We start from the raw sequence: 14,079 nt of genomic DNA, 5'->3' as shown, positions 1-14,079 counted from the left end.
CACACACACACACACACACACCTGAGGTCTCATGCCAGTGTGGTCCAGGTATGCACCAACAGGCCGGCTATTTCCACTTCCAAGCCATCCGGTTTCTTAACTCTCTGTGTTTTCTAGAGAATATCGGACGGTAGCCGACAACCGTCGGTGCGCAGCCCCCTGAACAGATCTGTTTTTATACAGATTCTTGCGTGTGGTTTTCTTCCTCCTGCAGTCCAAAGACATGCAGTCGACTGGACACTCTTAATTGACTGTAGGTGACGACTGTGAGAGTGAATGGTTGTTTGTCTCTGGCCCTGCGATACGCTGGTGACCCGTCCAGGGTGTGTGTATATATATATATATATATATATATATATTCTTTCTTTCTATATTTGAAAAGGCGGAGGGATCCTCATCCTTAGGCTCCAGTGCCTAATTGAGCCCCGATGAGACTGATCAGGAGCAACGACACAGCTTCAATCTGATGCCCTGACACTCAACAGTCAATGATAAAAGTCAGAGGGAGCTAGAATCAGGATGAATTAGTAAGTGAGCAAGGCACCAGTCCTCAAACTGATCCAGAGGAGCAACACATTAGCAGACAGCTCACAACGTTGTGAATGTGTTAAACTGTACCACAGTTCGAGCACTCGACCCAAAGTGACATGTTCATTGATTCTCAGTGAAGTCTGGACTCAATCTGTAACCGCGAAGGAGAAACACAAATGCATTTGGCAATGGAGCTCACCACATTGCTGTATATCAGTGTCAAACTTCATTGTGTCTCTGGAGTGCTTCATGAAAGCCTTGTCTGATGAAAGTTCATGTAACTGGGTGATGTAAAAGGTGTAAGTGTGTGTGTGTGTGTGTGTGTGTGTGTCAGAGTCAGACTGAGAGTCAGTCATGAGTGTGCACGGAGGTGGGTGGGTGAGACGGTGGTTGGGTTTCGCAGCGGCGTGGGGTGAGCAGAGAGGCGATGAGACGGCCTCTGATTCCCGGTATCATTCAATTCAAACCTCCCCTGTGACACCACAGCAACACGGCGGCACTGTATTGTCCCAAGACCCTGAAACTGAAGCTGAGAATGAACTCAGGTTTCTGGTGTTAAAGGGGCTGTCTGACATTTTCATCAAAGGGTTTTAAATTGATGTTTTTTTGAGACATTTATATTTCAGATAACCATGATATGGGGGGGGGGGGGGGGGGGGGGGGAGATATTCTAATCTAATAAATATAGATTTAAACTTAAAATACTAAAGATTAAAAATCCAAATTTACAGGATATCCCTACATACCACATTTCATCACCAAAATAAACTAATAAAATCCTAAAGAATCAATGACTTGTAGAACATTATATGTCCATCATAAACTCTGTAAGCAAAGTTAAAGCTAAAAAGTGTGCTCGCATACGGTTACAAGACACAGTACACAAAGAAAAGTGGGAGACGGGGTCCTGCTGTCTGCGGTGGGTTGCCTCAGTCTAGATTGTCTCGTATTGGAAGCAGCTGTAGAGGAAGAGTCCAGACGCCTAATTTAAGTAATCATAAAAGAGTAAAGAATACTGTGTGACAAGTCAAATAGTAAAGGTTAAACATTTTTGCTAAAAAAAAAGGCTGTATTACACAGTATTGCTGTATTTTACTTTGATATTCAGTTTTATATACTCTATCCAATTACCTCAAGTGGTTACTTCCTATATTAAGAATTTACATACAAAGCATATGACGATCTCCTCAACAGTATATTGCAGTTAAAATTAGCTCCACCTCACTTACATTGAAATGTATATTTACACATATTAGAATAATAATGTACTGTAGTAATATAATACTGAAACAAGCCACACCTCCACACTGAGGTATTGGACTTCATTCAAACATAAATACAGTATCAAAATGATTTATTGTCATTATTATTATTATTATTATTATCGTTACTACTACTACTGTAACTATTCACTTACTATTAACCAAGGCTGCAGCAGTAGCAAAAATATTAAAAAGCTCAATTTGAGTACAAGACCCTCAAACCCGAAACAGTGTTTGAATAAATGCACTGAGTACTGAGTCATTCCCGTTGATAAATGAAAATGGGACACTGGAATGAAAAAGACTTAAGAGAAATAGCAGTAATTGGTATCTTGATTATTTTACAAAAGTAAAATTATCAAAATCAAGTCATACAAAGACCGCCAGCCAAGAAAGAGCAAAACCACAGAGGCTGTGGACAAAGAAACAAAACCTTGATCGTATACAGCAAGTACAGTTCTTTTTGTTACCTCTCTGCCTTTGTAAGTGAACAATGTCAATACTAAAGTTATAATTACTATGAAGATTATATCAGTTTATCGTTAAATAAGCAACAGGTGTTCATCCCGAGCCTTCGGGAGCATCTAAGCACAAATGTTCAACATAAGAATAAAAGGGCATGTTTTTAGGGTTAGAGAATAAAATTTCTCCGTGACCCATTGAACCATTTTGAAATTAAACATATGTAAAATGCATCAATAGGAAATATGAGTTTATATCTCTCCAACTGCTCATTCATGTATCTGATTGTGATTTAATTTTTCACATAGTCTATTGCTCAAAACCACGACGTGGAGGGATTATTTTCAGAAACCACCATGAATCAAGCTGAAATAAGAAATTCTACATTTGTTTTTCAAACTATTCTTAAACAGATTATGAAAACTGGAGCTAATTCTTAAAACTGTCAGTGTGTGACCCATTTAGTGAAAACCCAGAGTATGTGCACAAGGTTCATTCTAGTCTAGTATGATGTGCCTATAAAACCCATCAAAAGATGGTGATAAAATATAGACGTGCTTCCTCTGTTAACATCTGTGACACACTTTCATACACCTGTACGTACTGAAAATAGTCTTATCTGATATTATCCCCGACATAAAGAAGAGTCAAGCAAAAGAACAACGTTTACAAGAAGGTGACAAAAACACGAGTGCACAAGAGTCGGTACAGAACTTTTTATTCATTTCCAAACTCAGTTCACGTGTCAGACTTCAAGCCATTTGCAACTATTTTTTTCTCGCAATCTCAATATACTTCAAACTCAGGCACCAGACGTGTTCAACGTTAACTTGTTTTTCCTTCGTGCCTTCCGGTAAAAAGAAAAAAAAAATCAAAGACAAATGTCATAAAAACAGAATTTCTTAAAAAGTTAGAATAAAAACAAAACAAACAAACCAAGAACTGCTAAAAAAAATGCCCAAAGAACAAGAATGGAATGTTTTTCACCCATCTGGACAATGTCAGATGGTCAACAATAAAATCATGAATGAACAAAATGCTCAATTAATGAGTGAATATGTCATGTGGCTTCATCTTCTCCTAGAGCAAAGGAGAAGATAAAACAATCCAAGAGTTTTACTGACCAGCATTCTGCGAATGTATTGCATATTTTCTTTGAGGCAATTTTTGTCTGTTCAGGCTAAATAACCCGATTATTATGGTAGAGAAGAGAAATGTCCCGTTTCTTTTGATTATGCCAACTTATTCTTAAGGACTGCGACTGTCTTAAATTTCTTTTAACAACGCTAATCTGTAGCTGGCTTTCCTAAGGTTTTGGCGCCATCTTTAGCCCGTATAGGGGAACTTCAGCAGGATGGCTTGTCCAGGTCCTAAAGTGATTTTGTCCAGGCTGACTGTGGAGTCTTCTGTGGCATCGGATGTGGAGTTGGTGCCAGCCGACAGCTTCACCGTGGCCGTCTCTGGTAACTCTACTCCCTCTGCAGACACAAAGATCACGGTGTCAAAATCATGGACTTAGCCGCTGTCAATGTGCGTTACTGATATGACATAATACATTTTAACTGCACATCTCTATTGAATTTAAACTTGCCTGTAGGTGCCAGTGAGAGTTTGAGTGTCTCAGGTGCTGCTCCCCAGTTGACAGCCGTTATGTATCTGTCGCTCTGGTCCCACAGGCGGAGGAAAGCGAGCGAGGAGGCGGAGGAGTAGAGGGGGTAATAGTCGCCGTGGAGGAGAGAGCGCTCTTTGCCTCGCAGGTCACTGAGGGATTTAAACCACTTCCTGACAGCTACTTGTTCTTTCCTCTCAGCCTATAAATGTGAGAAATGAGAATAATGGTTTAAAATCACTTTAGTAGATAAATATTTTGACCACACCCTCACTAGTTTGCTCACGACCTGACATTCAGTGAAAACACAATCTTACCTCAGCTGCTGCATCAACTGCTTCTCCTTCTGCAGGTTCCTTCTCGATGTCCCAAACCATCTTAGGATGTTTTTCTCCCTGATGAGAAAAAGAAAGGGAAAAGACAAAGGTTACACTCTGTAACAGATGAAAGGTTTTTGAAAGATTGTTTTAGCTGCTCTGTTCAATTTTAAAGCTCACCGGTGCCGCCTGAAGGCCAATCTCATCTCCATAGGTGAACACTGGGGTTCCAGGCATGGTGAACAACAGGAGCTGGTAGAGACGGAGCAGGGCCGGGGTGTTTGCTAGTCTAGACAGCTGGTCCTGTTGGACGGCACCTAGGCCCCAGGCAAGACTTCTCTGCTGAGGGTGAAGTGTGTCCATGGCCTGGATGCGCTCCACACCTGCAGATATTCAGGTCAAAATTAACACCAGGAATGTATCACTTGCACCAACTAGTTGGTTTTCACACAAAAAATAGACATTTGTTTCCCTTGATTTAGACACTAACAAAGCAAAATGTAAAACAATAGCATATCCCACATTACTGTAAAGGAGCGGTGCAATTTAAAAAAAATTCATAAATGTACTCTGTCCAAACTGCTGTGATATTTTGATAAAAATAATAGAAAGAGGGACGTTTCACATTTAATACATATTGAAGTGACGCCAGACAAACAGGAAACTCATACAAACCTCCATTTTTGCTGCTGAGCAGGTCAGAAAGGACGAGATCTACACCAGAGATATTGACGAGCTGAGACACCTCTGCAGCCGAAGCACCCACGGTGACACCCATCAAGACCCTGAGGGAAAGACAATAGGGTCAGATTAATGACAGTACAGAGCAATGGTTTTTATTGCCAACACCACTTTTAGTCAGTTAGTCAGCAACTGGAAATACTGCCCTAAATATGGTCAAGCGTGTCATTTCTCAAATCCTCCACATGGTGGCGCTTTGACACGAGTGCAAATTGTCACAGGCCTGCGGATGCCTTTCTTGTTGATCCAGCTCTTCCTCACCCCCACCCACAGTCCCCTGTAGCACTGGAATGCGTTTAATCTCCATGTTCTCAACAAACATAACTATGTCAGCTGCAATGTTACGCATGCTTTGAAAAGTAAATTCTCACAAAAGGAACAGCCCTAAAATTCTTTAACAATCTGTTCTTTTGAGCGCCACGGTCAGAAAATGTCCAATTGAGCTCCTTGAACCTCAAAACATTCAGAGAAAGTCTGCACTTTTTTTTTTTTTTTTTTAAAAGGTCTTAAAAAAAATGTAACCCCCTAACTATAAACAGAAGCGGCAGCCATGGTTACCTCTTTTTAGTGCCCTCAGTGTGGTTGCCCTGGACAACATCTTGCAGTTTTGACCATTCGAGAGAGTTGGAGGCAACAGACAGGTCAGGTACCTTGATGCCATCGATGCCCAAACTCAGCCAATGTTTTGCTGCAGCCTGGAAGAGAACATGAGCAACTTAGCTACAAGAGAAGTAAGAACAGCTTAATGACATGTATTAGGTGACCGAACCCCACGTGTGTGTGTGTGTGTGTGTGTGTGTGTGTGTGTGTGTGTGTGTGTGTGTGTGTGTGTGTGTGTGTGTGTGTGTGTGTGTGTGTGTGTGTGTGTGTGTGTGTGTGTGTGTGTGTGTGTGTGTGTGTGTGTGTGTGTGTGTGTGTGTGTGTGTGTGTGTGTGTGTGTGTGCATGTGTTCTACCTGGAGTTTCTCCATCACGTCACCAGTATCACTAGTGCTGAACCAGGGAGCTGCTGCTGGGTAGTTTGGAGTCAGGTCAAGCACCACAGACATGCCTATGAAAAACAAGAGCAAAAGTTTGAATACACCGTCCGGGCACAAGCGGTTGTAATATAATACATTGTCACTATTGACTGTAAATGGGCCGAACACATGTGATTCACAATGAAGCTCTTAACTTTTACACTCAAATGACTGACTGATCTGAATACTGTGACGACCTACCCTTCTTGTGGGCCTTTTCCAGCACAGCTACCAGCTGTTTCTCTTTTCCCTGGGTTGGATTCATTGCTTGAAGATCCAGGGTGTTCGGCTGGTCTGGCTGGACGGTGTGAAGAGGGCCGAGAACCAGGCCTTTCACCTTCAACTGGTTCATGGCGTCCAACTTTGCCTCAACGCCTACAGACAAAGAAAGCACACAGAGAGAGGGGGGATGAAATGTAGTTTCAGTGGGGGATTCACAATGGACAACCAAACGCTGATGTGTGAAATGTAGCAGGGTCAGAGGTTAGGAAAAGAGGGCAGAAGGCTAGACACCAAAAAATGTAGCTAGTTTTGACTCAAGTCATGAGCACGTGAACAACTCACACACCCTCTTGTGGCCACGTGAAGTTTGAGTACAAGGAGGGCCTTCATGTGAAAACACAGTCACGTGGAGTTTTTGGAATTCTCCCTAAGGCTTGTTGGAAACCGGAGAGCTCCCGCGTTGTTTACTTTAAGAACAGCCATACAAGCCGTCTTTCCCGTTTGCCTCTCCAAAAAAAACCTCTTGGTTAAAATCCAAATTGGCTGAAAATACTAAGTCTGAGGAAAAAAATGGTCTAAGACGAAGTCTGTGATCTAAAAAAAAACTGACTATATCTGCAGACCACAGAAAATGTAACGTGTTGCTCAACCTTGACCTCAAATCTGAGTCTAAGAGATATGAGAGAAATGACTCGTGCTTTAAAAAAGAACTGTTCTTTAGACCTTGAGTCACACAGCGTGGGCCTAGTCAGCAGTTTGGTATCTGGCCAGCTGAAAAAGGCCTGTGTGGGCTATTTCTAAGGAACTAAGGAAACCAAAGACATTGACACGAGACTTATCCCATGATGCCACATTAAGAGCGGAGCACTTTGTAAATAATCTCTCAATCTTATTTTGGGAAGGAGGATGACACCATGAGCAAACAAGAACACGCGAGCTGCGGCAAGAAAAGGCACCAACCAAAAGAAGTCAGCAAGGCATCAAAAAATATATGTTTTTAAACACTATATTTGCCCATACATATTTATTTTAAAATCCTAAAATACTCTACCTTCCATTCCATCAGAGAAAGCCACGAGGTCAGAGATCTGGTACAGGGGTCCTTCGTTCCACCAGTTCATATCGGGGATGGGTTTGCAGCGGGGGGCCTGGACTATGATCGCAATGGCTCCGGCCAACATACCGACCCAGCCCAGCCAAAAGAGGACAAGAAGCACCCAGCGGGTTCGCACCCATCTGTAGAGAAGAATGACAAGTTGAGATGCACATTATATTTCATCCCACATGCCAATAAAAGACATGTATTTGTAAAGAAGGTATAGCAGCTGTAGTTCTCACCCTGGAGTGCCAGCCACCTCCATCAGCTCCTCTTTGGACAGGCCGGTGAACGCAACCCCGTCGTCGGGGACCTTGACCTTGACGGTGCCATTTTTCTCCCCGCCTGCCGCCTGGCCATCGGCCGTCATGGGCTGCTTCTCGGGATCCAGCTCCCGGAGCTCCACTTCCTTCATGTCGATCTCTGTGTCCTTATTCATGCTCGAGTCGGAGAGTCTCTGCCGGAGGAGAGAGACGGAGAGTTGAGAGAACCACTTGGCCCCCGCAGAGATCAAGGGGGGTTAGCCTTGTGCTAAGAGAATAAAAAAAAACACGTCTGGAAAGTAACTAAACATGTGATTAATTATGAAAAAAATGATAATGGACATACAGGAAATAAGTGGGCGTTTCTTCACATGTTCAATATCTTTACTTGTTCCTGATACGTACAGTACTTCATAGTTCAGACATGGGAAACTAGAGCTAAGCTAGCTAGACAATTACTAATGCAGAAATGAAATGGTGGCAGCTAATTAACTTAGCTTAGCTTAGCTTAGCTAACAGCCTGTGTTAGCTTAGCTTTTCGAACAAGTACGTGGCAAAGATCAAAGGGGCGCAAAAACACTAAACTATCACACACGTAGTGACTAACAACAACCACACTTTGTATTTGTGGCAGTTGCTGCTGCAACAAAAAGAAAAAGCGACAACTGTGAGTATAGTCGACAGGCTTCTTACTGAACTAAAGATAGCCAACAGTCGTCTGATGAAACTGTCAAGTAAGCCGTATGACCGGAAACAATGGAACCTTCACAATAAGAGTCTCTAATCGATAGTTATCAGCCCATGTTGCCATACACAGGATATCGATTATTTAGTCAACTGGATTGAAAAAATAAAACGCATAACGACCCAGTGTTCTACACGTCGACCGGAGGTCCACTCTGATAATAATACGCCTAGTTCATGAAACATAATCGTTCAGCGTCGAATATCTCTAGTCAGTCGAAATATCCCGGTTAAAAATACTAATAAAAAAATATATAGTATTCGACAGGTTAGAAACGTGCGATGTAGTATAGTGTTTTTTTGTTTTTTTTTCAAAGATGATGAAATCGAGACGTCATCATCTGCTGCGGAGCCACGAGGAAACAACCGCAACCGTCGCTTCCTTCTCATCCTCCCGACTGTCGCCTGTCGCGGAGCTTCGACGAAGTCACACCAACTGTACCTGTTAGAAACCCCGGTATCGTCCGTCCTCCTTTCTTTCTTCTCTCCCAGTCCTTAGATACTCGGTCAGTCTCTGTTAATCTGATTACGAGGGATGCTCGGTCTGTATTTGTAGTTGGCCTGGTGTCTCCGCCCACCGTTGGACCAACCAATCAGCCTCCACCCCGACCCCCTCTCTCTCTCTCTCTCTCTCTCTCTCTCTCTCTCTCTCTAGAAAAGCTGATCAAACAAACAAACAAACATTAATAGTGCTTATTAGATCACCTACTTGGACCAATTTCCTGTCAACATCTATTCTATCATATAACGCCACTTGTTGATTCCGGTATATTATGCCCATGTTTGGTTTCTTGACATGATTATAGCCTTTGCCCCAGTTAGTTCAGATCTTCAGTGTCATTTTGGCTGTGGCTCTCTTGTGTTTTAGATTTAAGCTGAAGTCACTCACTCGTGGCGTAAATAGGGGCCGAGGGAGAAAGTTGTCATGCTGCAAAACCCTGTCAGAGCAACTCAGGCTGAAGACATTTTGTCAAAAATTGTTAGTAACAAGCAACAAAGTCGGAGCAATTCTGCAAACCTTTCCTGAAGGTAATGTAATCGGTTGCATACAGTACAGTATGTGAGCCATCTGTTTGTCACGTGACTGATGCATGATTGCCGCACTGTCTTCACTAATCTCATTTAACCCCCCACTTCCTACACATTTACCCCTTCTGTGAATGTAGAACCCAATTGCGCCCTTTTCTTTCCTTCATCAACAACTGACTATTCACCGATCAAACTAATCACTCTGATAGGATCAGTCTCACGTCATTGTGCTGACCAATTCAACAAAGTCAAGACAAAATCCCCTTTTTCTTCAGCTTTGCTGTGGGCAACTAAAAAAACCAAATCATTTTTATAATTGTTACATTCACTAAATCTCTACTAGTAGAGGACAAAATGGATGCATTGGATGGTTTGCATTAGCAAATTCAGACAGTGACCTGTCTCCTAAGGTCCAGAGACAGCCAAGTCCCTTTGTTATTAAAATAATATAGAGTCAATCTATTCCCTATTTTAAAATGTTAGGTTGTAGTTGGCATTGCTGCCATTTTATTTCAATGTGCAGAATATAATCTTTTTTTACCAAATGGATTTTGATAATCGATATTATATTTGTTATATAATGTACATTAAACTAGAGAGAGCACGTGTGAGCAGCTGACCTTACAACCGATGCCGCCCTGTACCAGCCCGTGCTCTGAAGCCTTCCTCAGCTGTTGTTGACTTCGCTGAGTAACACTGACAGCAGAGTTCTGGGAAACCTACTCACAAACTCTTACTGTCACGCTACACAAACTGCCGTGACATGTTCCAGCCAGGGGATATTTTTATAGGTTACACGATGTGCTTGATAGTTTTTGCTTACAATTCAAATTGGAAGGCTGTGAATGTTGTTGTTTTTCTCAGTAAGGTACAATATAGCTTGGGTCCATAATTCTATCCGTGAGTAAATATGACCTGAAATCATTTTATTCCATCTATCTTAATGGTCTGGCGGGTGTTGTCAACATTTCTCTACGTTTTCAAGGTGCAAGTACCAGTATGCGTTGGCAATGACTGATAGGATTTTGCAGGCTGACAGAATCGCTAGTGTAGAAGAAGAAAATAAAGACAAAAGCTTTTCATGATTTATTGATTGCTGATTGGTAAAATGTTATTATCTTCATTTCCCACCTTGTCTTTACTTCCAGCCTGTCCTGCTCCCATATCTACAATTTACTGTCTGTTTCTCCCTGAAATGTGAAAAGAAGAGTTGACATCTTTATCACTACATAAAGATGTCAACTTTTCTTTAGGTAACTTTAGGAGCACGCTCCACCACTTTGCCAAGCGGTGACAGTAGCTGCATGTTTGCGCTTGTCTTGTTCACTGATATGCTGTTGCTCACCGGCATGGAGGTGTTTGTGTGTTGGCTTTTGTCTAGTATAACAAACAATCCACCAAATATGTTTTCTATTTTCTAGATGGATCTTAATTAAATCAGGCTCAGAGGGTGCCATGTTTCCATTTTCAGATTTTCAGTGCACCAGAGATCCATCGAGCGACCTTTTCAATATTGCCAAGAACAAAATACAAGTCCTAAACCAATGTTTGGCAGCTGTATGTCTCAAGGCAGAGATCTCCCTGTTAGTTAAACCATCCGAACAGGCACGTTCTCGCTCATGAGGGCACTATTTATATTTCTCTGTCAGACAAACTCAAACACACGCCATCTGTTTCTGTCTTCATCACGGCCTGTTGATCATGTCAGGTTGTAACAGAGCTGCCGACTGCTGGCTCATGTGACTGTGCAGCTGAACCGGAAAGATATAAGGGAAAATGATAAGGAACCCTTACAGCTTCTCTCGCTTTCATACAGGAATATGGGCAAGACATTTCTTTGGCGATTTGGGAGGAAAAACACAGGGAAAGAGGCTGAGACAGTAAGATGTGAGTGGTTGCATCAAGAAACAAGAGTAAGGAGGAGTGGCCAAGGAAGAGGGCGTTGCAAAAGTACACAGGGAAAGGGCAGTCAGAAAGAGAGGAGGGAGCAGTAAACATGTTTATAAGTAGAGGGTGAAACAAAATTTGGAACATAATTTATATTGGAACATGACAACGTGTATTAATGGAAACATTACTAGGCTATAAAGAAAAGCTGCGTGCGTCTTTTCCCACATGTTGCCTGAGACCTGTTGAGTCTTCACATCCTCTAACAAGCTGAATGTGCGGGATAAAATACATTTCAAACAGTATGTGGCAGTGGCACACATGTTTTGCAAACTGACTGCAGTGTCAGCCTCCATAAATGGAGATCGCAACTGCATGGAGGACAATGATTCAATAAATGAATGAATAAAACCCCCTGAGACTTGTCCTCTTGTAGAGCTCATGTGCTTTGTCCTTGCCTTTGGCAGGGGAGGAGGGGAGAATGTCCAGTAAATCCATTCTGCAAACCTACACACACACACACACACACACACACACAGAGAGAGAGGAAAGGAGGGCCAAGTTGCTGTATATAGTTTTGTCTGTTTTCTCTGCATGAGGCAGCGACTGCTGTTCATTACACTACACTGGTGCCTCAGGATCAGAGATATCAGTTATAATAGCAAAAAGGGTCTCATATGATCATCCACTGTGGTGCAGAAGTGTGATTTACCGCTGATTCTGTCAATTGAATTTGGTCAAGTTATGAAAGTACATTCAAGCTCATTCCACACAACACAAAAGCGGCGTAACACATAAACCTTAAATTGTACGACTTCTAAATGTATGTCTTAGATGTAGGGTTTGGTATGTCTGGTGTAGCACTGAGAGAGAGAGAGCGAGCGAAGAGGGGGCCTCACTACAAATCCCCATTTGATCCCAGAGAGTTTATTTTGCAAGGCAGCATGAGCATGAGAAAAAAAGAAAAGGCCGGGACAGACAGCGGGGCAGACCTGGACCAGTTTAGACCAGTCTGGCTGAGGTCGAATGCTTTCATCTCATTGTTTCCCTGCAATGAGGACGCATACTGTACAGTTCAGACTGAAACAGTGTGGTTCTGGGAATTGCAGCTTTCATTCAATAGAAAAAAAAGGCCTCATGTTCACATGTTTATAGACCGATTTGTGCAGCTTTAGCACATTTGTCTTGAAAACAATTAACATAGAAAGTTGAGAGTGAAACGTGTCAGGAGTTTACGCAACGGACACACATTTGATAAAATACAGTGTACAGTACTTCATCGGGACTTTGTAATCTTATGTCATGTTATTGCTTTATGTTCTGTCCCACTGATATCGCAGGTTTATTGCAAGTGTACATTAACCCCTCTGTGGTTTTATGTAAGTATACAGCAGTGATATCTGAATTCACACACCCATGCTGATACGTACGTTTGAGTAACTTTTCTTCTTCCAGTCTTTCTCCTTTACATTCCCCCTGGTGTCTGTGATATATGTCCTTCCGGGTTTTGTCTTCCCCCTCTTTCTCTTTAGATGGGAATGTGTGGCCTAGTTTTCTCCCACAGACAAAGGAGTGGCTGTTCACGAGGGGGGAAACCTTCCTCTCTAACTCTTTGCTGGCATGAATGGAAAGCTAATATTGTCAAACCAAACTCGGACCACTTTGTCTCATCAGTACATTCTCCTCAGAAATATATCAAAACATATATTAAAGACTATAATACCCTGAATACGAAATATGTGGGACAAACTTCAGATATGACACAAATACACATGTCATTCATCTTTTCCACTTCAAGCAAAAAGTTTCATTAAATCATTTTTTATTATAATATTTGTCTTCTATTAGGCACACTGTAATGATCTCTGTATGTCACAGCTCCCTGTCCAGTCCACAGTCCACATCCCTCTCTTCCTCATTCACGTACTCTCCCCCCTCCTTGCTCCCTCTTCCCGGCCCGTTCTCTCCCCACCACCTCTTTCTGTCCTCCACAAACAATGGTTGGACGTTATGTAAGCCTGCTCCTCTCTGTGAGGAGAATTTCAAACAGCGAAGTTCACAAATTCAGCTCTCTCGCTTTCCTCTCTTTCAGGAGAGCAGTGTGGTGCTGCAGAAGCATGCTGGGCCCATAACCAACATCCTCTCATTGTCACACTTGAGTCTCAGCAGACTCTGCGAATTCCATATCCTCCAATAAATCCTCATATAGCTCCATGTATGTAGTAGAGAAAGATGTTATGTACAGAGGTTATTACTGCAGCCTGAACACAACCTGTTTGACTGCTTTCAGGAACTGACTGTTCTTTTGTCAGTAACGCCAAACTGGTTCAACATATATAGAAATATTTACCTCATTTGTGTCTGCAAATATTATCCCTTCGATTTAACAAGCAATTACCAGATCCAGCTCCAGTGAAGAGGAACACGGACCTTTGAGCTACAGCTTGTTGGATATGAACTCACCCTCCAGCTACCTCCTGTTCAAGGCATTGAGAAGGTTTTGTCTACATGGGACACAAGTTTTACAAAGTATTTACCCCCCCCAATACATCTGTGAGTCAGTAAGAAGCAAATGAAATCAAATGAAATACAGTTTGTAAAATGTGAAATAAATAAAAGTTACGGGAGTGGGGTTGAAAGGATTGTTTCACAGTATGTAAGCTGGAACTTCCTCTGCATTACAGCGTCTGTCGTTTTCTTGCTTTGATGAATTGTCTCACGCAGGTTATGTCCATTTGCTTTTCTTATTTTAGCATCTTTGACACAAAGAAACAGACACGCCTGTTTATTTTAATTGAGTATGGATTTACATTGGTTTGGTCATGATGCTACAATGGAATAAAAATGTATAAAACCAAGAACTAGGGCATGTATTACTCCCTCGTCCACTTCAGGATA

At 42.1% G+C, this 14,079-nt stretch overlaps 1 protein-coding gene and 1 long non-coding RNA gene across 5 annotated transcripts; one reads left to right on the top strand and one right to left on the bottom strand.

Annotated features, from left to right (window-relative positions):
* Nucleotides 1-2,956: 2,956 nt before the first annotated feature.
* slc3a2a (solute carrier family 3 member 2a) lies at nucleotides 2,957-8,849 on the bottom strand. 4 transcript variants are annotated; one of them, XM_035626216.2, is made up of 11 exons: nucleotides 8,708-8,849; nucleotides 7,501-7,715; nucleotides 7,214-7,398; nucleotides 6,142-6,315; nucleotides 5,878-5,972; nucleotides 5,481-5,617; nucleotides 4,857-4,966; nucleotides 4,362-4,564; nucleotides 4,182-4,259; nucleotides 3,847-4,066; nucleotides 2,957-3,733 (listed from the first exon to the last, which is right to left on the bottom strand). In XM_035626216.2, the coding sequence occupies exons 2-11, from the start codon at nucleotides 7,695-7,697 to the stop codon at nucleotides 3,582-3,584; spliced, it is 1,551 nt and encodes a 516-aa protein (XP_035482109.2). In that variant the 5' UTR covers nucleotides 7,698-7,715; nucleotides 8,708-8,849; the 3' UTR covers nucleotides 2,957-3,581. The 4 variants fall into 4 exon arrangements, with proteins under 4 accessions (XP_035482109.2, XP_035482110.2, XP_035482112.2 ...); XM_035626217.2 differs by having other exon boundaries at nucleotides 7,501-7,789; nucleotides 8,708-8,843; XM_035626219.2 differs by lacking the exon at nucleotides 8,708-8,849 and adding an exon at nucleotides 8,215-8,564.
* On the top strand, nucleotides 8,087-14,039 carry LOC118301101. The gene is made up of 3 exons (XR_007030398.1): nucleotides 8,087-8,188; nucleotides 8,583-9,294; nucleotides 13,274-14,039. It is a non-coding gene; the product is annotated as an uncharacterized LOC118301101 (long non-coding RNA).
* Nucleotides 14,040-14,079: the final 40 nt, after the last annotated feature.

This window comes from Scophthalmus maximus, chromosome 2 (genome assembly GCF_022379125.1).
Source record: "Scophthalmus maximus strain ysfricsl-2021 chromosome 2, ASM2237912v1, whole genome shotgun sequence".
NCBI lineage: Eukaryota > Metazoa > Chordata > Actinopteri > Pleuronectiformes > Scophthalmidae > Scophthalmus > Scophthalmus maximus.
The sequence above is the reverse complement of the archived record's forward strand: the minus strand, read 5'-3'. Positions and strand labels throughout refer to the sequence as shown.